Below are 23,646 nucleotides of genomic sequence, written 5' to 3' on the forward strand. Positions count from 1 at the left end.
GATGTGGGGAAAAAAAACTGTCCTTAAGCCCATTTGTTCTTACTTTGTGGGACCTATAGCGTCTGCCAGAGGGCAGCAGCTAGAACAGATTGTGACCAGGGTGGTATGGGTCCCCGACAATGTTCATGGCTCTGTTGAGGTAACGTGGGCTGGCAATGTCTTCCAGTGAGGGCAGTGTTAATCACTTTCTGCTTGGCCTTTTTGTCTGCTGCCGTGCTTCCAGCATACCACACTCTGATGCAGTATGCCAGGATGCTCTCCACAGTGGTTCTATAGAAGGTTACCATAAGCTTAGTGTCCATGTTGTTCCTGCTATATATGTTTATAGGGCCAGCATTATCCCCGCAGCAGTCTTTTTGCAGCCATGGGCTGTTCTTCAGCCGGCTCTAGTAGATATCCTCCAGGCATGAGAAGGGTGGGATGGTGATTCCCCTTTTTGGCCATTTTGATGACCCCTTGCAATTATTTCCTTTCAGATGCCATGCAGCTGGCATATCACACTGTACATTTGTCGGTTAGGACACTTTCTACTGTGCAATAACCTACCATGCACTGTCACACCCATACCTAGGGGCAATTTAGAGTGTCCAATCAGCCTACCATGCAAGTTTTTGGAATGTGGGCGGAGACCAGATTACCCGGAGGAAACCCACGCAAGGGCTGGGTAGAACCCACAAACTCCACACAGATGGACATGACCTGGATTTCAAAGAGCACCAATACATATTAATTTCAGTGAAAACTCTCTTACAAATGTGGTACAAATGTACAACACTTACTAAACACGATGTGTGATTAGATGTCTCGCCTCCTCACCGTCTGTCAGTTGCTAACGTCTCTAAAAGCTGCAGCTACGATTTAGTTACAGGACTTGTCAGGGCACGTTTACGTTGATCATGTGAACAAAAGTAGTTTGTGTATTTTGTGTGTTATTGTGTCATCACATTTGATTGTTGTTGCTTCAGTGTCAACAACACATTCATCCACCAGCTGCACATCCGTCAGCTTAAAAATGATTCTCTGAGGATGAATAATTGACAAATAATTAAACAATGGAAGCAAAATATGATGAACATAATATAAAGATAAAGAGATAAAAAATCTGTTGCTGTGTCCATGTATATATATATATATATATATATATATATATATATATATATATATATATATATATATATATATATATATATATATATATATATATATATATATATATATATATATATATATATATATATATATATATATATATATATATATATATATATATATATATATATATACATGGAATCACAGTATGGAGTAAATTGCAGTACCTTTCTTACAAACAAAAACATTTTTTTGTTTGAGTTGGGTGACATTACTAGATGATTTTGTGGGATTGTAGTTGACATCATGAACAATGTCCTTTCTCACATTCCTACTCTGCCAAGCCCACTTTCTCATGGATTCTTCTTTTTAATCAAGCAAAATGACGGATTAGACGACTTAACAATATGCGCTTGTTTTTCCGTGTTTGTTGCATTGTCATAGCTGGGGTTTTCATAATTGCAAATATAACTTGTTTTGTTCTTGTGGTTCCTCCTGTTTGGAACCAGTCCAGTTTTGGGGGATGTTTGATTTCATATGATGTTTCATTTTTTTCATATCTTGGAATTTAGGCTCCAGCATCCCCCGTGATCCTTGTGACGATAAGTTATATCAAAGATGAATGAAAAAAAAGTTTTAACTAAATCATTGTCACATTTGTATGTGTTTCAGCTTGGTCGGACTGAAACAGCTGTCAATAACTTGAACCCAGTTTTTGGCGTGAAGTTTCACGTGGACTATCACTTTGAGGAGATCCAAAAGCTTCGCTTTGCCGTGTTCGATGAAGACAAGTGTGCCACTCAGCTCTATGAACATGATTTTTTAGGAGAATATGTTTGCACACTCGGTGTAGTATGTTATTTTTTTTCAGTCGCCAAGTCATATTGTTGTATATTAATTTGTATGTTTCTTTTATTTGAATATATTTCATTTTTTACTAGATTGTGTCCAATAAGAAACTTCACCGGCCTTTGATTTTGGCAAATGGGAAACCAGCTGGCAAAGGATCCATCACTGTATGAACCTGTACTTTGTTTTCAATGTAGTTTGAGCTTTCCTTCTAAGTTGGCTATTTGATTGATATGTATATACATATTTTATATACCTTCTGACTATATTGTGCTGTAATGTTCAAATAGATTACAGCACAGGAGCTGTCTGACAACAGAATTATCACTTTGACTCTGAGTGGGCGTAAACTGGACAAGAAGGTAGGCGATGAGACAAATGCAAATGCACTCAGATTCAGAACACTATAGGATACAGAATATACTGAACATTTAGTAATGTTGCTCCATGCTGAATGCATTTGTGAAATATAAATTGTTAAAGGTAGTAATCCCAGAGACAATATTAGAATGCAGTTTTGCTATCTAGACTAGTTTTGGCAAATATATAAGATTACCTTTTCTCCATTATTGGATTTCCATTGTGCTTCTGTATGTATATACTAAAATGGGCTGAGTTAACATGGTTAAAACAACACAATAATTTTAACAAGTTTTTAACATAATGACCTTGTTCATTTCAGGATTTCTTTGGGAAGTCAGACCCATATTTGGAATTTCACAAACAGGGAGAAGATGACAAATGGATGCTTGTCCACAGGACAGAGGTGGGTACAATATTTTACCGTTTGCACGTTATAAAAATTATCTTTAGTAATTTATGTACAGTATGTTTAGCATCGGACTCACAGTTCTGGGCTCGAGGGTTTGATCCTAACACGGTCCTCACTGTGTGGAGTTTGCATGTTCTCCCACGGGCTTGCGAAGGTTGTTTTTTTTTCTCAGGATACTCTGAGTTCCTCCCACTTCCCAAAAATATGCAAGATAGGCTGGTTCAACACTCTAAATTGCCCCTAGGTTTGAGTGTGAGAGTGAATGGGGGTCTGTCTCCTTGTACCCTGCAATTGGTTGGCCACTAATTCAGGGTATCCTTTGTCTTGTTCCTGCAGTATGCTGGGATGGGCCCCTGCCTCCCTGACAACCTTGTGAGGATAAATGGTTCAGAAAATGAATTAATAAATCTATTTAGTACATTCTGCAGTAAGAAAACTGTCAAGCAATGAGCATGCTTCTCACACAATTGCCCACGCCTCACATTTCTTACACCCCTAAAAATTTAACTTGACTAATGTCATAATGTACATTTTCTGTACAACTGTCAATCTAGAATGTTTTTTTTATATATCTGCCACAAATATATTTTACATAAAGATATGGATTGGAAAGATTTCATTTTTTATTGGTGAAAGCTTTATATGAATACTGATTGGACAATCCCTCTTCTCGTCACACTTATCATCTATCAATCCACAATAAGCCACAATATGACGTATTGGTCAGCAAAACCACAAAAACATATTTCCTAAGCACAAAAAACATATTTCCTAAGCACAAAAAACATATTTCCTAAGCACAAAAAACATATTTCCTATTAAAAAAATTACTAAACTTTGGAAATGTAATTATATGTAAAATTGGGGGATCCAAACTATTCCACAAAGGATCGCAGGGGCAGGTTTTTGTTTCAACTGATCCAACACAGACTGTTTAACCAATGAGGCTTCTCCTGAAACCAGTAGCCCCTGACTGTAATCAACTGATTATACTTTTAAGGTACTAGATTGGTTAAAATATTTACTATTGCTCAGTTGGAATGAAAACCTTCACACCCTTGAAGACCATTTTGGACACCCATGATCTATAAGAACCGCTTTGTACTGCACCATTATATTCAACCAGATAGTTGGCCTCTTTCCCCTTATTGGTTCCAACATTATAAGGCCGAGAGCTGTCTAGACCGAGGCTGTTAAAATGGAACTGCAGAATCAATAAATGAAACAGGCAAGACTGTTTTTTTTGCAAGGCTAGACACTATTAGTACAATGTGGTGCCCATCATGGATATCACATACAATGGATAATGCTTGAAGTCTAAAGGCCGACGTTGGCACTGTAAGTATCCAGCGGTACAGTTGTGTCAAGGGACTTCTCTGGCTGGCTATATTTGCTAAAGATAAGAGTTTTTTTTCTCCACTAAAACACCTTAACATAGTACATACATTTTGTTGGTTTTCCTTCAGATTTTGCTGCCCATCAAAGATTGTGAATTTGCTGTTCTGTGAATGCATGTAATTTCTGTAATGCCTATAATTTTTAGTTCATTTTGTTTAGAAGATCTTAAAGTTCGGTGAGTAAAATAAACAATGTATTTGATAGGGCACAGTGGAACCATCAAATATGATCCCACTAAAAAGTAACAATTAAAAATGAATCCAAAGTAGCCAGGATTATTGTCACAGGTGGTAATGAGTCGATTATCATTGATTTGTTTTTTAAATGCATTTAGTACTGGAAGCATTATTTTATAGAGTCCAGTGGAAAGAATATCTATTCACTTGGTAAAGTTAATGCAATTATATGTTCAGAAGTGTAATGGACACAGCTATAGGAAAACAGCGGTACCAAAGTTTGATAGAGTAGCAAAAAAAATGGTTGACATGTCTATCAGAAAAAGCTTCAGTAGCAAAATTAGGCAAATTAGATCAGAGATAAAATAAAATTACTGCGTCTATGATGGCTTTGAGGTAAAATGGCCAGTCAACAACACCATCAGTCCACAAGAACACACAAATACTCTTACTCTAAAGAAAAACATCAATTCAGAACCTAGAGAGGTGTACGATTGAGGAAGCTAATTGCAAAACTGGCTCTCTGTATTGTTTCTGCAATGGGTAGTCTGCTATCATGATTTCATCTAATGTTGTTTGACTTAACAAATTATCTGGTGCCTGTTTATTTTCTGACTATAGGTCATAAAGAACACTTTAGATCCCTCATGGAAACAGTTTACTGTACCTCTTGTTTCTCTCTGCAATGGAGATGTGGAAAGAAACATTAAGGTCAGTCTTACATTTTATAAAACTAAAGCTTGACAGTTTAAATCACGAAATTTAAAATACAGCAGTGTATTTTTCGGACTATAAGTCGCATTGGAGTATGTCACATTTTTTGATGAATTTTATTTGATAAGATCCAAAACAAAGAATAGACATTTACTTTGATTTGCTTTGTACTTTCTTCTTTTGCTTTGTCATCTTGAAAGACCTTTAAAAAAAAAAGAATAGTGGCAACAACATGCTGAATATAATTTTTTTTACAAAAATAAATAATTAATTTTTTGGGAGGGGTAAGCCTCAGTTATTTTTCTAAATGACAGGGGATTCTTCAGGCTCGCCGTGGCAATGTCTGAGGGGACAAGCCAAAAGAACACCCACTGCCAATGTTAAAATTATCAACACAGGCTTAGATCGCTTTCTTGGGAGTTCATTGTAAAAATAACATGTAAAATCAAATAATGTGTGAATAAGTGCACACATAAATGGCACACCTTGCCATACTATTACAAAAAAAATGCAACGTATAGTCCGGAGAATACGGTAATTGAATTTAGAATGCTTACCAGACTTCATGTCTTTGGCTCACAACACAATTAGCAAATCTGCATTTGAGGTTAATTTCCATATAAAGTTAAATTTATTAAAACGCAATGTATTTGTTCTACACAATAACAGGTATTGTGTTATGACTATGATAATGATGGCGGGCATGACTTCATTGGAGAATTCCAAACCACTGTGGACAAGATGAATGAGGCTCAGAACTCAGTCGAGGTAATTCCCAGGTTTTTCATTTAATTTTACTTTTTGGGGTTACCAACTTTTAAAAAGTGTATCTGTAAAACGATGTACAGAAAATTCTCATCTGAAAAAATGTTTTGCTTCCCATTCGGTATTTTAATAAATATGTTATGTCAATAATGCCCATTTTCAAACTATTTGGTCCATGTTTTAAATTTGTTATATATATATATATATATATATATATATATATATATATATATATATATATATATATATATATATATATATATATCTATATCTATATATATATATATATATATATATATATATATATATATATATATATATATATATATATATATATATATATATATATATATATATATATATATATATATATATATATATATATATATATATATATATATATATATATATATATATATATATATATATATATATATATATATATATATATATATATATATATATATATATATATATATATATATATATATATATATATATATATATATATATATATATATATATATATATATATATATATATATATATATATATATATATATATATATATATATATATATATATATATATATATATATATATATATATATATATATATATATATATATATATATATATATATATATATATATATATATATATATATATATATATATATATATATATATATATATATATATATATATATATTTCAGTGTACATCTTGTTTTAGTAGTCAAAATTGGCCAGCAATTGTCAGCTTATGGAAAGTAACAAATTGGCATGAGCACAGACCTATATATCATATAATTTTACCTGAGAGGCTCATCTACAGTTTCAAAACAAAACAAGCAGAGATCTTTACTTATCTTACCTCTACTACAGATTTGTTATTAAAGTAGTCAAAGGAAACCAGTAGGTCTAGAGTTGCTTCGTGTCTTCAGTGAAAGACACAAGGACACTCATTAAAATGATTCCAGTTTCACAACATTTCACATGTTCAGCCAGCTATTTCACACTGCACATCATAACAAAGACTTCCAACCATCTGTCTCAATGTTTGTGTTTTTGTCCATCTTTTGTTATCACATTTTTACTCCATTGCATGAAGCATGTGCATAAAGTCTCTGAGGTTGCCTTCTGTTTGGATTGCACGGGCTGACTGCCTCTAGCTAGTGAGGCATGAAGTGGACCTGTGTGGAGGCATTCAATTAAAAAATGTTGACAGTATGGTACCTGATACAATTACTCAGCTTTTATTTTTCATATTTTAAAGAAAACCATATCAGATTCTCAGATGAGCCATTCACAGCTATACAGTTATACCTTGACATACGAGAAATTTGTGATATGAAGAAAATTCGGAGCAAATATTTGCCTTGAGATACGAGACGAATTTAAGATACAAGCATACGAGACAGCCTGATGGCTGAGTCCTCGAGAGGGTGCTTATGATAAGAGCTCACTGTCTTTCTCGCCGCATCTCCCTTGCGCAATGGTATCATCGAGCACTGAGCGTTCAGGTTGCGTTACGTTAAACTGTTTGTGTTGGACTGGTTGGAACCAAAACCTGCCCCCACAGTGGCCCTCGAGGACGGGTTTGGAGACCTCTGGTATAAAGAATTTCAAGTCTTCCAAAGGATAACCATAATTTCCGAGCTGTGCTGTGCAGTGACGTTCATAACGAGATGGAGAGCCTTCGTTTAAAAATGGATAAGAGATAAAACAATTAGCAGGAGATAGCATGGCCGAATCGATAATATGCAAAACAGGCAGCAGAATCTACATGGACTTATATATATATATATATATATATATATATATATATATATATATATATATATATATATATATATATATATATATATATATATATATATATATATATATATATATATATATATATATATATATATATATATATATATATATATATATATATATATATATATATATATATATATATATATATATATATATATATATATATATAGTAATAGCTCCATTTATTCTGCTCATGATGGTGGTAAAAGTGTGTGCGAACACTAAATACTGTTTAAATTTAACTTTCTATTTGTGTTTTCTTTGTCTGTGATGCATTGTGCAGAAAATTGATATTTCACTATTCACTTGTGAGCATGCGTCATTGTTTGTGTATATGAGTGTGTGCGACAAAGCAACCACATGACTTGTTCTCCTACTGAGCCTGTTCACATGTGCCAATGGTGTTTGTATAAATTAAAGAGCTTACAAGAAAAGACAGACTCAATGGGGGATGGGGAAGAATAAGAGGTGTTTTTTTAACTGAAACTTGGAGTCACATAACAAGGCATTAACTACCTCCTACTTATGGTTTGTTGACTTCCTGCAAGGATTTTGTGTTTATTTCTTAATGTCTTGTAAAAAAAACTGTCAAAACAATTACAGGAAAAGCTGTTAAATTCTGCTCCTCCATTCACCTTCTATCATTTTTGCTTTGTCTTTAAATCTTTCCCAGGTGGAATTTGAATGCATCAACCCAAAGAAACAAAAGAAAAAGAAGAATTATAAAAATTCTGGAGTTATTATCCTCAAATCATGTAAGGTAAGGATAATTGGTGTCTGATATTTCATTCTTTCAAAAAATCCTCAGGAAATTCTATTAGACATTAAATACTATTTGCTGATCAACCCAAGTTCAAATGTATTAACTGAGCGTTCAAAATCTACACTTTTTATAAAATGACAAATTACTAGTCCTCGTGTTATGTTAACAATATGATGAATGTTCATGATTGTTAAAATAGGACACCTGTTTGCAACATTCGACAGGTGAAAAGATTATTAGAAATATGAAGTTACATGACTCGGTATAATAGGAACATCCCCAAAAGGGTTCAGTAGCAGAGGGTAGGATGAGTTTGTCAACATAAGAGTAAGAAAAATTTGGAAAAATGTCTACACATAAGTATCAATATTCCATAACCAAAATGGCATTTCTGTGACCTTAAAAGAGTATAATTGTGTGAAGAATACTGTATAACATTTCAGGCAAGTGAGTCATTTACTCAGAAATGCTGCAAGTTCTTTAGGCAGGAACTAATGGTTTTGAGTCAGAGAAACATGGCTGGTTTGTAATATTAGAATAGAATGTATATATAGCAAGGACAATCCTTTTTTTCATTGAATTCTTTTGGAAATGTATGTAATAATAGTAGTGCTAATGTTACTATTTGACTCATCTCTCTCCAGATTACAAGGGACTACACATTCTTGGATTATATACTTGGAGGTTGCCAGCTAATGTTTACCGTAAGTATGATAGGTTTGATATCATTTCTATGTATTGTGTGCCATCCATCAGATCGAAAGTTACTGTCCATACAGAGATGCAGGATAGAGTACACCACATTATTTTCAGATTTATCAATGGAAGCATGTAGTATTGAACTAGGAGACTAAAAAATGGAATATTATGAGTATAAAGGGGCCAGGTTGTTGTAGCTTTAGGTTGAAATCAGTTGAAGAACAGAAACTCTTGAATTTTACCGTCCATTCTAAAATGTTAAGGTCTTAGATTTGCTACTTTTTAAGGGTTGCACAGAATCTGTTTGTACATGTGTCTCTTACTCTACTAAAAAGAACTTTTAACATACACCAGTGAGTATAATCTATTTTTATTTCAGCACATATCCTCTCTCCTAATAGACTAGAAGCAATTAACAAGTCCTGCTTCTGCAGAGAATCACATTAAAAGAAAAAAAAATCCCAAAACAGGCATTCAATCACAGTTCTTAACTGCGAAGTGGATGTTTATTAAATGGAATGTTCATATACGATCAGTATACTCAAGTGTCTCATGCAAAACCACACTGATTCATACTTGCTGAATCTTATTAAATCATAATACAGTATGCACCAAATATATGTACAGATGTCAAAAATTTGTACAAAGTGACATATAGTCGTACACAAGCAGATTGAGCTCTTCTGTGATGTTGAATCAGATTTAGAATGACTCTAATCCTAATCTCCAAGAAGGAAAACTCTCTCTTCCACTCGGTGCTGTGTGGTTTAAGCGAACAGAAACATTTCTTGGTAACATTCCGAACACACAGATTTGCTACTGAGGATGTGCTGATTGTTAAAGAAGTACTTATTCATATCTTGTATTTCGTTTCATTTAGGGCAGGTGTCGGGAACCTTCTTGATGGAAAGAGCCATAAACAATTCATATTTTTTAAATGTTAATCCTTGAGAGCCATGCTCAGAATTTAAAAGTCAACATACATGAAAATGCGTGCCTTATTTAGACACTTTACAACTTTTAATGTACAAAAAATCTCTGAATTATTTTGACAACATTGTGACGTTGTTGCTAATCAATGAGTATCAATGAGAAAATCCATACAAAAAAAATTAATGAAAAAAATATATATTATAAGGCGCTGGGGGTAGTGTCAACGCCATAATACCAACGTAACACTCTTATTCCTGCACTTTCTCACCAGCAGTTTCCATAGTTTACCTCAGAGGTTAGTGGAGAGCCATACGCACCCATCAAAAGAGCCATATGTGACTCCCGAGCCATAGGTTCCCTACCCCTGATTTAGGGCAACAGTTCTCAAACAGTTTAAAGCAAGTATTACCTAAAAGAATACTTGTCTTGTGCCACAATAAGGGCTGACATTAACATAATTTGTTGTAGTAGGCCAAAATGTTTGGGAAAAAGGCAATCATGTCTTATTTTATTTTTTCTAAAGAATAGATTGAGGATGAACACTGTGTACACATTTTGAAAAGAAATCTCATTGTATTTAGGATTACTATTAAGGATAGAGGTGAGTGATTTTCCGTTGAAAAACGGTTCCAAAAAATTAGGGAGAAACAGTTCTGTATTGTTCTGTACTTAATAGATGTACAAAAGATCTTTGAAACACTTCATTGACAATCTTTCGCATACCATGGGAGGAACTCCATGTATCACTGGTGGTATTTGTACCACACTTTGAAAACTACTGACATATCATTCAAGAGATATTTTGAGTCAAGAGGAGACGAATAGACTACTTGTAGGTAATTAAGTTGCTAAAGCAGTAAGGGATGAGTGAAGAACAAAGATTTTGACAAGATTATTTATTAGCATGTATTTGTTGGTACTCTTAAATGTGGTTTGTGTATGTATTAAAATACATTGTTAAAGTAGGTACTTTCTCAATGTTAATTTAATCAGTAACTTCTCATTCCCCTAAAATGTAAACTTGATAAAAGCACCCCAAGTTCTCTCTACAATATAGTTCATATTGACAAATCATATTTCTTTAAGCTCTGCTGGGGATGTTGTTTCTTCGTTAACCACCTTGCCATTTATAAGATTAACGAGTGAACCTTATTTTCCGCATTCTAAGACAGTCCGGAGTATAAGAGGCACCTTCAATGAATAATAGATCTTAAAAAACTTGTTTCATATACGTATAAGATGCAGTTGTAGTACTGGTGGTGGTGGTATGTGTACTGGTGGTAGTCGTAGGGGATTGTGTTATACATCTACTGGTTGGAGCTATAGATGTACTAGACACTGTTACCCATACACTAGGTGAAGTTGTAGTCGCAGTGATAGCGGGGTTATACAGCTGCTATATGGAGCGGAAGTAGCAGTATTGGGTTGTGATAAAGATCCACTCGATTGAAATGTAATTGTAGGGGGTTGTGTTATAGATCCACTAAATTGAGATGTAGCAGTTGCAATTCGCGTACTGGTGTTATATATCAACTAGATGGAACTGTGCGATAGGGAATTTTATAAGGTGGTTAACCAATATTGATCCAAATGTAAGGTGCAGCAGCCCGGTGGAAGAATGGTTAGTGGTTGGTGTGTGAAGTTTGCATGTTCTCCTCGAGCTTGCGCAGGTTTTTCCCCAGGTACTCCTGTTTCTTCGCACATCCCCAAAACATGCAATCTGTGGCCCTTGTGAGGATAACCTGTACAGAAAATGAATGATCGAATGTTATAAGCCTTGACAAGTCTGCTTCTGGTACCATCAAGCACTGCACGAGCCAATTTACCGGGGTGAGTCTTATAATCCGCTTCCAGGATTCCTGGGTGTCTTCTCTTCAGATGTTCTTGCATAGTGGATGTGATCCTTTACCAGTCTAATTCCAGTTTGCACATTTTGTAGGTGAGTGAAATGAACCCGTGTTTTTGGGCGATTGCACGCACTCCTGTGGTTCACTGGATGCTGCCATTGATGGTCGTTATTGCACATGCAAAGAGTATACCTGTGATTAGTTGCTGTCAAAAATCTTAAATTTAATTTGTTGGCAAAAAGTGTATTCAGCATTTTTTATCTATGTCATCAACTACTATTCCAGCCTTAATTAATGCAAATCCCCAGAGAGCATTAGAGGAGTCGACATCCCGCCTCACCTTCGATAGCTCAGTTGGAAGAGCGGAGGACTGTGGATTAAAGATGGATATCCTTAGACTGCTGGTTCAATTCCGGCTCGATGGACTGATTTTTGTGTTTCGACTATTGTATAATTTTAATGTCCAAAATTGGACTGTAGTTTTTTGAAAAAAGGAAAAGAAGAAGAAAAAAACACTAATTGTATTGGATTGGATTGGATAACTTTAGTCATCCCGTATTCGGGAAATTTCTTTTTTGCAGTAGGAAGAGGGTGGGGATGCAGGAATAGGAAAGGCATTGTACACAAATTGGGAGTTAATGGTAAGTCAATAAATAAATACATGAATAAATATATAAATAAGTAACCGTGTTGCTGACTGTCACCTTCGATAGCTCAGTTGGTAGAGCGGAGGACTGTTGGTCAAAGATGGATATCCTTAGACAGCTGGTTCAATTCCCGCTCGAAGGACTGCTTTTTGTGTTCCGACTGTTGTATATTCTTAGTGGCCAAAATTGGACTGTAGTATCTTGAAAAAAAAACAAGAAAAAAACACCATTTGTCACCTTTGATAGCTCAGTTGGTAGAACGGAGGACTGTAGGTCGAAGCTGGATATCCTTAGGCCGCTGGTTCAATTCCGGCTCGAAGGACTGCCTTTTGTGTTTCGACTCTTGTATAATCTTAATTGCCAAAATTGGACTGTAGTATGTTGAAAAAAAAAAAACAAAAAATACATCATTGGTCACCTTCGATAGCTCAGTTGGTAGAGTGGAGGACTGTAGGTTGAAGTTGGATATCCTTAGGCCGCTGGTTCAATTCCGGCTCGAAGGACTGCTTTTTGTGTTTTGACTGCTGTATAATCTTAATTGCCAAAATTGGACTGTAGTATTTTGAAAACCAAAACAAAACAAAAAAACACCATTTGTCACCTTCGATAGCTCAGTTGGTAGAGCGGAGGACTGTAGGTTGAAGTTGGATATCCTTAGGCCGCTGGTTCAATTCCGGCTCGAAGGACTGCTTCTTGTGTTTCGACTGCTGTATAATCTTAATTGCCAAAATCGGACTGTAGTATTTTGAAAAAAAAACAAGAAAAAAACACCATTTGTCACCTTCGATAGCTCAGTTGGTAGAGCGGAGGACTGTAGGTTGAAGTTGGATATCCTTAGGCCGCTGGTTCAATTCCGGCTCGAAGGACTGCTTCTTGTGTTTCGACTGCTGTATAATCTTAATTGCCAAAATCGGACTGTAGTATTTTGAAAAAAAAACAAGAAAAAAACACCATTTGTCACCTTCGATAGCTCAGTTGGTAGAGCGGAGGACTGTAGGTTGAAGCTGGATATCCTTAGGCCGCTGGTTCAATTCCGGCTCGAAGGACTGAATTTTGTGTTTCGACTGCTGTATAATCTTAATGGCCAAAATTGGACTGTAGTATTTTGAAAAAAAAACAAGAAAAAAATTACCATTTGTCACCTTCGATAGCTCAGTTGGTAGAGCGGAGGACTGTAGATTGAACTTGGATATCCTTAGGCCGCTGGTTCAATTCCGGCTCGAAGGACTGCTTTTTGTGTTTCGACTGCTGTATAATCTTAATTGCCAAAATCGGACTGTAGTATTTTGAAAAAAAAACAAGAAAAAAACACCATTTGTCACCTTTGTTAGCTCAGTTAGTAGAGCGGAGGACTGTAGGTCAAAGCTGGATATCCTTAGGCCGCTGGTTCAATTCCGGTTCGAAGGACTGATTTTTGTGTTTCGACTGCTGTATAATCTTAATGGTCAAAATTGGACTGTAGTATTTTGAAAAAATAACAAGAAAAAAGATTATCATTTGTCACCTTCGATAGCTCAGTTGGTAGAGCGGAGGACTGTAGGTTGAACTTGGATATCCTTAGGCCGCTGGTTCAATTCCGGCTCGAAGGACTGCTTTTTGTGTTTCGACTGCTGTATAATCTTAATTGCCAAAATTGGACTGTAGTATTTTGAAAAAAAACAAACAAAAAAAATACCATTTGTCACCTTCGATAGCTCAGTTGGTAGAGCGGAGGACTGTAGGTTGAAGTTGGATATCCTTAGGCCGCTGGTTCAATTCCGGCTCGAAGGACTGCTTTTTGTGTTTCGACTGCTGTATAATCTTAATTGCCAAAATCGGACTGTAGTATTTTGAAAAAAAAACAAGAAAAAAACACCATTTGTCACCTTCGATAGCTCAGTTGGTAGAGCGGAGGACTGTAGGTCGAAGCTGGATATCCTTAGGCCGCTGGTTTAATTCCGGCTCGAAGGACTGCTTTTTGTGTTTCGACTGCTGTATAATCTTAATTGCTAAAATCGGACTGTAGTATTTTGAAAAAAAAAACAAAAAAAAGACTCCATTTGTCACCTTCGATAGCTCAGTTGGTAGAGCGGAGGACTGTAGATTGAAGTTGGATATCCTTAGGCCGCTGGTTCAATTCCAGCTCGATGGACTGCTTTTTGTGTTTCGACTGCTGTATAATCTTAATTGCCAAAATTGGACTGTAGTATTTTGAAAAAAAAACAAAAAAAAAACACTGTTTGTCACCTTCGATAGCTCAGTTGGTAGAGCGAAGGACTGTAGGTTGAAGTTGGATATCCTTAGGCCGCTGGTTCAATTCCGGCTCGAAGGACTGGTTTTTGTGTTTCGACTGCTGTATAATCTTAATTGCCAAAATCGGACTGTAGTATTTTGAAAAAAAAACAAGAAAAAAGACACCATTGTCTCCTTCGATAGCTCAGTTGGTAGAGCGGAGGACTGTAGGTTGTAGATGGATATCCTTAGGCTGCTGGTTCAATTCCGGCTCGAAGGAATGATTTTTGTGTTTCGACTGCTGTATAATCTTAATGGCCGAAATTGGACTGTAGTTTTTGAAAAAAAGAAAAAGAACACTAATTGTCACCTTCGATAGCTCAGTTGGTGGAGCGGAGGACTGTAGGTTAAAGACTGATATCCTTGTTCCATTCCGGCTCGAAGGACTGATTTTTGTGTTTCGACTGCTGTATAATCTTAATGGCCAAAATTGGACTGTAGTATTTTGAAAAAAAAAATACATTTTTATCTTTGTCATCAACTACTATTCCAGCCTTAATTAATGCAAATCCCCAGCGAGCATTAGGGAATCGACACCCCAATCCTGACTGTTTAACTGTTAATCCTTGCAGTGTCTCGAGATGCCTTTTTGTACATGTACCCATTCCAATGCATGTGTTAGTCATTTAGTGAATGGAACTGTGTAGGAACCAGGAGAACAAAAGCAAATATAATTGATATATCATCTTTTAGACTGGCCACTATGATATTAGGAATTGTGGTAAGCCGTTCTAACAGTGCAGAAATGGTTACTGGATGCTTGAAGAAAAACTCCCACTGCCTCTCATGTTTTGTTTAGGTGCCTATGTTGAAAGTGTGTATATGTGTGTGTGTGTTTCCTTGAATTCACTTGTGATATATGTTAGCACATTGTCACTGGTACAGTGTGTGTTGGAAATGTGCCCTTGCGGTGTCAGGGCTATTGTAACACGTGACAGTCAGAGAAACGTCATATGTCTTTTTAGCTGAAATGTTTGCACAAAACTACTGAGCATTATTTTAATTATTGCTAAGGTTAGTTTTCCACTCAGCCAATTTATATCTGTCATTCCAGGGTAAATAAAGTAAAATAGCACGGAATCAGTTCATTGCATGACATCATCAGGCTTCTTACAGAGGATAGACATGAACATTCATGAATTTAGATATTTTTGCTGGAGTGTGTATCTCCACCTTTTATGGTTAGCACATTAAGGTCACACCAAATTGTGTCCAAGATCAATTCCTAGTTGTGTAGACTTAAATAAAATACTTTTCTTTTCATAGGTTGGTATAGATTTCACAGCATCCAATGGCAGCCCTAGAGAGCCATCTTCCCTCCATTACATTAACCCATTGGGAAGCAATGAGTATCTTTCTGCTATTTTAGCTGTTGGACAAATCATACAGGACTATGACACGTGAGTATTTAATGAGAACAGCTACATTATAAATGTGCCTTGTATTGTTTTGTGATGACCAAAATCAATTTCAACACTGAACACATTCGTTGAATTGAATGAATCTTATCTCATTTCATTTTCTAAACCACTTTATCCTCATTTGGGTCGCGGGGGTGCTGAAGCCTATCCCAGCTGACTCCGGGCCAGAGGCAGTGCCCATCCGATGGCAGGGCACAAGGAGACAAACACCCATTCATACTCACACTCATACCTAGCGACAATTTAGAGTGTCCAATCAGCCTACCATGCATGTTTTGGAATGTGGGAGGAAACCAAAGTACCCGGAAAAAACCCACGTAGGCCCGGGAAGAACATGCAAACTCCACACAGGTAGACGTGACCTGGATTTTAACCCAGGACCCCATAGGTGTGAGGGCGACTCACTAACCACTCGCACCACCAACAGCCGAATCGAGTAAATGTTTGCTTAAAATCCATCTGGTACCGAGTTTGATTAGGCAACAGTTTGTTAGTATCATGTTTCTATAAATATCTATGTAGATATTCACTCTTTTTTTCCACCCTTAGCGACAAAATGTTTCCTGCTCTTGGATTTGGAGCCCAACTCCCTCCAGACTGGAAGGTAAATGTGCATACTTATTGTGTTTTCTATATATATATATATATATATATATATATATATATATATATATATATATATATATATATATATATATATACAAGGGTGTACATAATTACATAGATTTGCATGCCACCCAAAAAAAAACCCTTAAGATGCAGCTTCATCTATGGAACTACTCATCCCAACATGTAAAGCACACTGAAGAACCAGATGTGGAAAAAGTCAAAGCAACAATGAAATGACACTGAAAGCAACGTCTTTGGGCGGAAGCAACAAACTCATATGCAGCCAAAAAACTCTTTTTGCTATTTTTAAAAAGCTGTTCCAAGATGTGCTCTGGTTTGAGGATAATGAGAGCTCTCAAAAGGATTGCAATATGTGCCAGTCACGTCCATATCCGGCAGATAATTGAGGGGTGCTTTATAAAGGCTCAAATAATTACAGGCATACTTTATTTGTCAAATATGAGCGGTATAGCATGGCAATACCGTGTGTTATTAGCAACATGGAGTGAATTTCAACTTTGGGAACTGAAGAACAAGATTGTGAGAAATACTTTACTTATTAAAACCACGGGGTGTGTATTACCCACTCTCTGGTAACCAGTAACTGATGAAAAAAACATTATGTGCAACCCCTTGTCATTTATAAGGTTGTTTTAAACATTGTGAATAAGACTACAGTAATACCTTGAGATTAGAGCTCAAAGCTCAATGCAACGAGCTCGTATGTTGATTTATTCATATCTCAAATCAACGTTTCCCATAAAAACTAGAGAGAGAGTCTTTTCTTCTTTAGGGGCTCAGACTCTTTTTGCCTCACCTCCACTTTCCTCTTCGGAGGGAACCTATCTTGGATTTTTCGCTTTTGTCTCCCCTTCAAAATATTATGAAAATGAAGGACACAAATGTCCTCACAATAAGATAACGCACGACCCCTTGCCAACTTTGACCGGGTACTCTTCTCGTATTGGCGAGCCTGCTCCATCACGTGTACCCTACTCATGTTTTTCAATTATTTCGTGCTTAATATCGATTGTCATTCTTCGCACTAACCTTCATTGCACCTGTTTGCTTAGGACCCATTTTTTTCCCTTAATTTTGCACTGACGCAAAAAAAAACACCAAAAAAAGGCAACGATGCGCCCAGTGCTCGTATATATCTTTACATTAAAGAGATGCATCGAGAAACACAAAACGCTGTAATCATGAGTAGCCTCTCACGTCTTGGCCACCTGGCTGTCTCGTATGCTCCTATCTCAAGGCAAATATTTGCTCGGAATTTTACTCGTATCTCAAATTGCTCGTATGTTGGGGCACTCCTATGTCAAGGTATTACTGTACTGAATTAAAGTGGTTTATGGTAATGTGCAAACACCATATTCCAATTTATTGTGCAATTGTCAACCCATCTGTGTTGCCATGGTAGTGTGTTGATGAAAAGTACAAAAGAGAGAAGATCACACAGGCACACAGACAATATGGAAGTGATACAAGATGTAAATTGGAGAACAAATTTTCAAGACAAACAATTTTGAAGGCTTACAGTAAATAGCAAAGCAAATCTGAATATTTCCTTGTCTTTTCAGGTGTCACATGAATTTGCAATCAACTTTAACCCCACAAATCCTTTTTGCTCAGGTATGTAATGCTGTGGAGATCTAAAATCTTGGATTCTATAACCATTTCAGTAAACGGATACGAACGATATCAACCAATAATAACATTTGAAACAAGTACCCTCTATATATTAAGAAATGTTTGTCCTTGAAAATACACTTCCTGTATTTGACATTGTCCAAAAATCAGTACCCTCATTTTTTTACTATAAACCACTACTTTTTACACTTCATTTGAAACTTGTGGCACATATAACAAAGTGGCTTACATTTCTGAATTTTTGTTCGGCAAATGGGTTTCTCATTCTATATAATATATATGATGATACGAGTTGGCGTGTTAAACCACTCTAAAGACTAAAATGAGTGTTCCATTAGTAATTTCAGCTGTGTATAAGTGCATGTCCAGTGCAGTTAGTAACTAAAAACAACAATCGGTCTGAAACAAGTACTAGCTGTTATTGATTAAGAAAATCAAAAATGGTTACTCCTCAACTCTTTTTACCAATCAATATAAGTGTCTCATCTCATTTTCTGAACCGCTTTATCCTCATTTGGGTCATGGAGGGTACTGGAGCCTATTCCAACTGACTCCGGGCCAGAGGCGGGGGACACCCTGAATCGGTGGCCAGCCAATCGCAGGGCAAAAGGAGACAGACAACCATCCACACTCACACCCATACCTAGGGCAATATAGAGTGTCTAATCAGCCTCTCATACATGTCTTTGGAGTTTGGGAGGAAACCGGAAACCCACGCAAGCCCAGAACATGCAAACTCCTCAAAGATGGACATGACCTAAATTTGAAGCTAGAACCCCAAAGCTGTGAGGCTGGCGCGCTAACCACTCACCGGGCCCCCCAATACAAGTGTTGGTACTTGTAAATACAGTAAAAATAACATTTTTGCTTGCCTCTGAAAACAACTGGATTCTTGTAAGTATGGGATTAATTGGCTCAATTTTGACTGTAACATTTAAAGTCTTCACACTGATATGGCCATATGCCGGTGCTTACGTCCATAATTCTATTATAGTAATATACCCATTACAGGGTTGTTTGACTTGCAAAACTTGCCATTGTCATCAACAAAACAACAAAAATGACAAATGCATCTTGGGCATAAAATAGAGAAAGGAAAATTTTATTTCATGGAAGGTTACCTTTAAATTGAAATAATCCAAAAGGTACATACTTTTCCAAATGCTTTAAGCCCTAATTGTATATTATCTCACTTCAATGTACCAATGTAGAACATTAATGCAAATGTTTTATTGTTACTTTTCACTAGGTGTGGAGGGTATTGCGCAAGCTTACTCTGCCTGTCTACCCCACATCCGTTTTTACGGGCCAACAAACTTTGCTCCAATCATTAATCATGTAGCCCGTTTTGCCTCCCAGGCCCTTCAACAAGAAAAAGCGGCGGTAAGTGACAACAGAAGCAAGCATGGGTTCACAATTAATGGGTTTAAAAACAAATTCAAAAAGATTTTGGTCACTTTACAACTTGTGGTAAAACAACAATGCAATGATGGCAAATTTCAATATTTTATTTACAATAGAAGTGGCTACAAACCAATTGCAGGAGACTGAAAGCTACATATAAAATAAAATATTTAAGTTAAAAAAAATCCAATTTATGAATATTTTCTTCAGAATTATACCTACAAAGATGCTAAATTTTTCTGTTCTTCAGGCAGCTATTGAGTGCTGTTAAGGGGAAAGGTGATTTCAGTGGTAGAAATGGCCCTGACACAACTTATTAAAATGTGTGTGAATTGCACGTAGTATTAAATTCAAAATGAGAGATTCCCTCGAAAACGAAAAAAAACTATTGGTTTGATTAGAAAATTGTCTTATCTTCAGTGCTTAGTGTTTCATGTGCATTCGGGTGATCATATGTACAGGAAAGGAGGATGTTCTATTATGTCATTATTACAATTCTTGCATTGCATCATGGTAGTTTGAGGCAAAAAAAGAGTTTATTTTATTTGTACTTCAATTTTTTCAACATATGGAGGAGGTAAAAGCTCTTTCCCTGTGGTCAATTATATGGCAAGTTGGGGGGCTGGTTAAATATATACTAGATCACCTCTATTGCATTTAGCGTAGTTTATATTTAATATAAAACATTAATGTTGCTTTAATCTACATTTTAATAGGTAAAAAGGTGGCCACATTCATTCAAATTCCGTAGACAAAGGTTGCGTGGGTGGTGAACAACTCAAACGAAAAGTCAAATTTGGCGATACTCTTTCACTTTTTATCTTAAATTTTCCTACTTTTTCTTGCAGCAATATTTCACTCTCCTCATAATAACAGACGGCGTCATCAGTGACATGGATGAGACACGTCATTCTATTGTCCAGGCATCCAAGCTGCCCATGTCCATCATTATCATCGGAGTGGGCAATGCAGACTTTGCTGCCATGGAGTTTTTAGATGGAGATGCCAGTGTGTTGAGGACCAACACAGGTGAAGAAGCTGTTCGAGACATTGTGCAGTTTGTTCCCTTCAGAGATTTTCGGAACGTGAGTATTTACGTCATCATCAAGACCACATGATTTTCCTATCTTTTCTCAGGATGAGATTTGACCTGTGCAACAAAAAGTGGTGAAACGTTTACAGGCTATATCAATGACTACAGTTAAATGTAAAAAAAAAAAAAAGTTTTTATATGCAAACTTGATGAAGCAAGTTGTGTCATTTTCGATTTACACTGGAACTTCGAAGATAGATTAACATTCAGCTCATCTTTTTGGGAATCTTGACATGCCGATACTTTATTCCTCGAACGCACAATGTTCAAAACTTTCCCTTATCTAATGAAGTCAAGGGTTTCCTCCAGTTTAAATACTTACAATTTAGTCTCAAACATTGACCTTTCTCTTCAGTCTGGTTTACTCCGAGACATCAGCCAGTGATGATCTTTTGCACATGGATCGTGCCCTGGGTTCCATTCTAGGTCGGTCCACCTGTGTTGAGTTTGCATGTTCTCGCTGGGCCTGTGTGGGTTTTCTCCGGGTACTCCGGTTTCCTCCAACATTCCAAAGACATGCATGGATGGCCGATTGGACACTCTAAATTGCCTCTAGGTATAAGTGTGGGCATGAATGGTTGTTTGTCTCCTTGTGCCCATGCGATTAGCTAGCCACCAACTCAAGGTGTCCCCCACATCCAGCCCAAAGTCAGCTGGAATAGGCTCCAGCACCACCCGCAACCCTAGTGAGGATAAAGCGGCTCAGAAAATGAATGAATGTATTTTTGGAGCTTAAGAGTTCCATCAACACATAAGCGAATGCTTGTTACTGACCATATGCCTCTGCTGGCTCATTTTGGAGATTTTTTCAGAGGATGGGAACGGATTAATTTGTATTTAGTTGTTTTATCTTGGAAAAAAATATTTGAGATAGGAGTGATTTGACACACGAGCTCGGGTTCCAGAACACATTAAGGTCGTATCTCAAGGCATTACTGTAATTGACAGATGGACAACCGCAAAGGTGTTGCACCCTCCCCTGTTTGTTGACATTTATGTAACTGAGAAGGAAGTATGTACTCCACTGAGCGATATTCTAGTTAAATATTGTCATTAAATCTTTGGAAAAGAACCGACCCACTGGTGGCCCAAGACTCCAATTAGTGTGTTATTTTCAGTACAGTATGCCTGTATCCCAGATGAAAAGATGGGCACAGCGTCAGTTGGCTTACCATGCAGGATGAAGACTGGAACGAAACAGCTAGGGATTTTGTCTAAAATGTTCATTAGTGGCTTTTAAAGCTCCTGTTTCCTGTGAACAAAGTATAAAACATGTTTTGCTGTGCTTTTTGACTTTAAATGGATGAAAAACAACTTGACCATCAGCACCCCTGTGCAAATAAAATAAGTGTTAAGACACAATTTAGTTTTTTGACATGTTATAAAGATAACAGCCAATATTTTCTGGAATTAGGCAAGTTAGGCATTTTAGTGTTATACCTAGGATCATTCCTAAGTCAAATATCACTGTGTACTCGGCATAAACAGTAAAACACATAAATTAAAGTGAAAATCAATGTGAACATATTTAGTAAATTCTTTCTATATGTAGCTAATGTTTAATCTCCAGTTTTACAGGTGAAATCAAACAGTAACCAGGCAAAATTTTATGGTTACAGTGGAAGGTGTCGGAACAACAAGAGAACATATACTTACTAAAAGAAACACTTGTTTTAGGACTTTTTATATACATCCAGTATGGCTAACAAGTAGGGGTGCCCCCGATCTAAAATCGAATGGGAATTTATTGGAAATCTACCCTGATAGGGTGATTTTACAGAAAATTGGAATATGGTAAAAAATACATATATTTTTTCTGTATTCATTAACACATTTTAGGTATGAAGTCATTAGCTTTCATTGATGGTGAGACGTCCAATCCATTTGGATTGCGAGCCCTCCAGTCAAATTGGATTGGACGTCTCTCCCCTTGAAATGGAATGAATTAGGATCACTTCCAATGGTAGTTAATGAGTTAAGATAACAAGTAACAAAATAGTGTAGCACATATATTATAATATAAGTATAAAGCAAAATGTGTAGCTTTTAAAAAAAACTAGCAGTAAGAAAGTGAATGTCCAACAAATCACTACAAAAATAGCTAAATTTATCGCATTGGGTGAGTGCTTTATTCACCGTATAAGTTTATATTAATGCAAGATACATTGTTTAAACAATTTTACATTCTAAAATTTTAGGGCAAGTAAATAAGCAGTAAATTGAGAGACATTTTATTCTCATATTGTTTTTTTTTTAATTAATTCCTGATAATTGTTTTTCCAGCTGCTTAAATCACTCAAATGTGCATCTAATTAATAGGGTGACAATTATCAGGCCAGCTTGGTGCTAACAGTAAGTTGGCTCTTATTCATTTTTTTTTTCAGGTAGTCTGGAACCCTAGAGCAGTGTATCCCAACCTTTTTTGAGCCGAGGCACACTTTTTGCATTGAAAAAAATCTCAAGGGACACCACCATCTGAAAATCTTTGTCGCCTATATTTATAATAGTTATTCTCATCGAAGTTTTATCAGCAGAAATCGCATCCAAAATTATTCCAAAATCTAATTTTTCACAATGACCTAATGTCACGAAAATTTGGCCTGTGGACCCTGAACAACTTCCGGTTTGAGTGATGCAAATAACCAAATAAAGTTATTGATCGCATCATTTTATGATTTTTCTCCAAATATTACTTAAATCTCCTAATATTACGCAAAAA

General features: G+C 36.2%; 1 protein-coding gene and 13 non-coding genes across 15 annotated transcripts in view; all 14 read left to right on the forward strand.

The window, feature by feature from the left end:
* The window catches only part of cpne2 (copine II), a 42,593-nt gene that overhangs the window by 17,021 nt on the left and 1,926 nt on the right, over nt 1-23,646 (forward strand). The window contains exons 3-15 of one of the 2 annotated variants that reach the window (XM_077741717.1): nt 1,762-1,941; nt 2,031-2,105; nt 2,229-2,300; nt 2,621-2,704; nt 4,906-4,995; nt 5,668-5,766; nt 8,261-8,347; nt 8,995-9,054; nt 16,014-16,147; nt 16,718-16,772; nt 18,361-18,412; nt 19,680-19,813; nt 20,683-20,919. In XM_077741717.1, coding sequence (XP_077597843.1) covers nt 1,762-1,941; nt 2,031-2,105; nt 2,229-2,300; nt 2,621-2,704; nt 4,906-4,995; nt 5,668-5,766; nt 8,261-8,347; nt 8,995-9,054; nt 16,014-16,147; nt 16,718-16,772; nt 18,361-18,412; nt 19,680-19,813; nt 20,683-20,919 — 1,359 coding nt within the window. The remainder of the gene's footprint in view (nt 1-1,761; nt 1,942-2,030; nt 2,106-2,228; nt 2,301-2,620; nt 2,705-4,905; nt 4,996-5,667; nt 5,767-8,260; nt 8,348-8,994; nt 9,055-16,013; nt 16,148-16,717; nt 16,773-18,360; nt 18,413-19,679; nt 19,814-20,682; nt 20,920-23,646) is intronic. The other variant, XM_077741725.1, reaches the window with a different exon arrangement.
* On the forward strand, nt 12,169-12,254 carry trnah-gug (transfer RNA histidin (anticodon GUG)). Its single transcript is given in 2 exon segments — nt 12,169-12,205; nt 12,219-12,254. It is a non-coding gene; the product is annotated as a tRNA-His (tRNA).
* On the forward strand, nt 12,713-12,798 carry trnay-gua (transfer RNA tyrosine (anticodon GUA)). Its single transcript is given in 2 exon segments — nt 12,713-12,749; nt 12,763-12,798. It is a non-coding gene; the product is annotated as a tRNA-Tyr (tRNA).
* On the forward strand, nt 12,894-12,979 carry trnay-gua (transfer RNA tyrosine (anticodon GUA)). Its single transcript is given in 2 exon segments — nt 12,894-12,930; nt 12,944-12,979. It is a non-coding gene; the product is annotated as a tRNA-Tyr (tRNA).
* On the forward strand, nt 13,077-13,162 carry trnay-gua (transfer RNA tyrosine (anticodon GUA)). Its single transcript is given in 2 exon segments — nt 13,077-13,113; nt 13,127-13,162. It is a non-coding gene; the product is annotated as a tRNA-Tyr (tRNA).
* On the forward strand, nt 13,257-13,342 carry trnay-gua (transfer RNA tyrosine (anticodon GUA)). Its single transcript is given in 2 exon segments — nt 13,257-13,293; nt 13,307-13,342. It is a non-coding gene; the product is annotated as a tRNA-Tyr (tRNA).
* On the forward strand, nt 13,437-13,522 carry trnay-gua (transfer RNA tyrosine (anticodon GUA)). Its single transcript is given in 2 exon segments — nt 13,437-13,473; nt 13,487-13,522. It is a non-coding gene; the product is annotated as a tRNA-Tyr (tRNA).
* Nucleotides 13,618-13,703, forward strand: trnay-gua (transfer RNA tyrosine (anticodon GUA)). The gene is given in 2 exon segments: nt 13,618-13,654; nt 13,668-13,703. It is a non-coding gene; the product is annotated as a tRNA-Tyr (tRNA).
* On the forward strand, nt 13,980-14,065 carry trnay-gua (transfer RNA tyrosine (anticodon GUA)). Its single transcript is given in 2 exon segments — nt 13,980-14,016; nt 14,030-14,065. It is a non-coding gene; the product is annotated as a tRNA-Tyr (tRNA).
* trnay-gua (transfer RNA tyrosine (anticodon GUA)) lies at nt 14,161-14,246 on the forward strand. The gene is given in 2 exon segments: nt 14,161-14,197; nt 14,211-14,246. It is a non-coding gene; the product is annotated as a tRNA-Tyr (tRNA).
* Nucleotides 14,341-14,426, forward strand: trnay-gua (transfer RNA tyrosine (anticodon GUA)). The gene is given in 2 exon segments: nt 14,341-14,377; nt 14,391-14,426. It is a non-coding gene; the product is annotated as a tRNA-Tyr (tRNA).
* trnay-gua (transfer RNA tyrosine (anticodon GUA)) lies at nt 14,522-14,607 on the forward strand. Its single transcript is given in 2 exon segments — nt 14,522-14,558; nt 14,572-14,607. It is a non-coding gene; the product is annotated as a tRNA-Tyr (tRNA).
* On the forward strand, nt 14,702-14,787 carry trnay-gua (transfer RNA tyrosine (anticodon GUA)). Its single transcript is given in 2 exon segments — nt 14,702-14,738; nt 14,752-14,787. It is a non-coding gene; the product is annotated as a tRNA-Tyr (tRNA).
* Nucleotides 14,882-14,967, forward strand: trnay-gua (transfer RNA tyrosine (anticodon GUA)). The gene is given in 2 exon segments: nt 14,882-14,918; nt 14,932-14,967. It is a non-coding gene; the product is annotated as a tRNA-Tyr (tRNA).

The sequence above is a fragment of the Stigmatopora nigra genome, chromosome 2 (assembly GCF_051989575.1).
Source record: "Stigmatopora nigra isolate UIUO_SnigA chromosome 2, RoL_Snig_1.1, whole genome shotgun sequence".
Classification (NCBI taxonomy): domain Eukaryota; kingdom Metazoa; phylum Chordata; class Actinopteri; order Syngnathiformes; family Syngnathidae; genus Stigmatopora; species Stigmatopora nigra.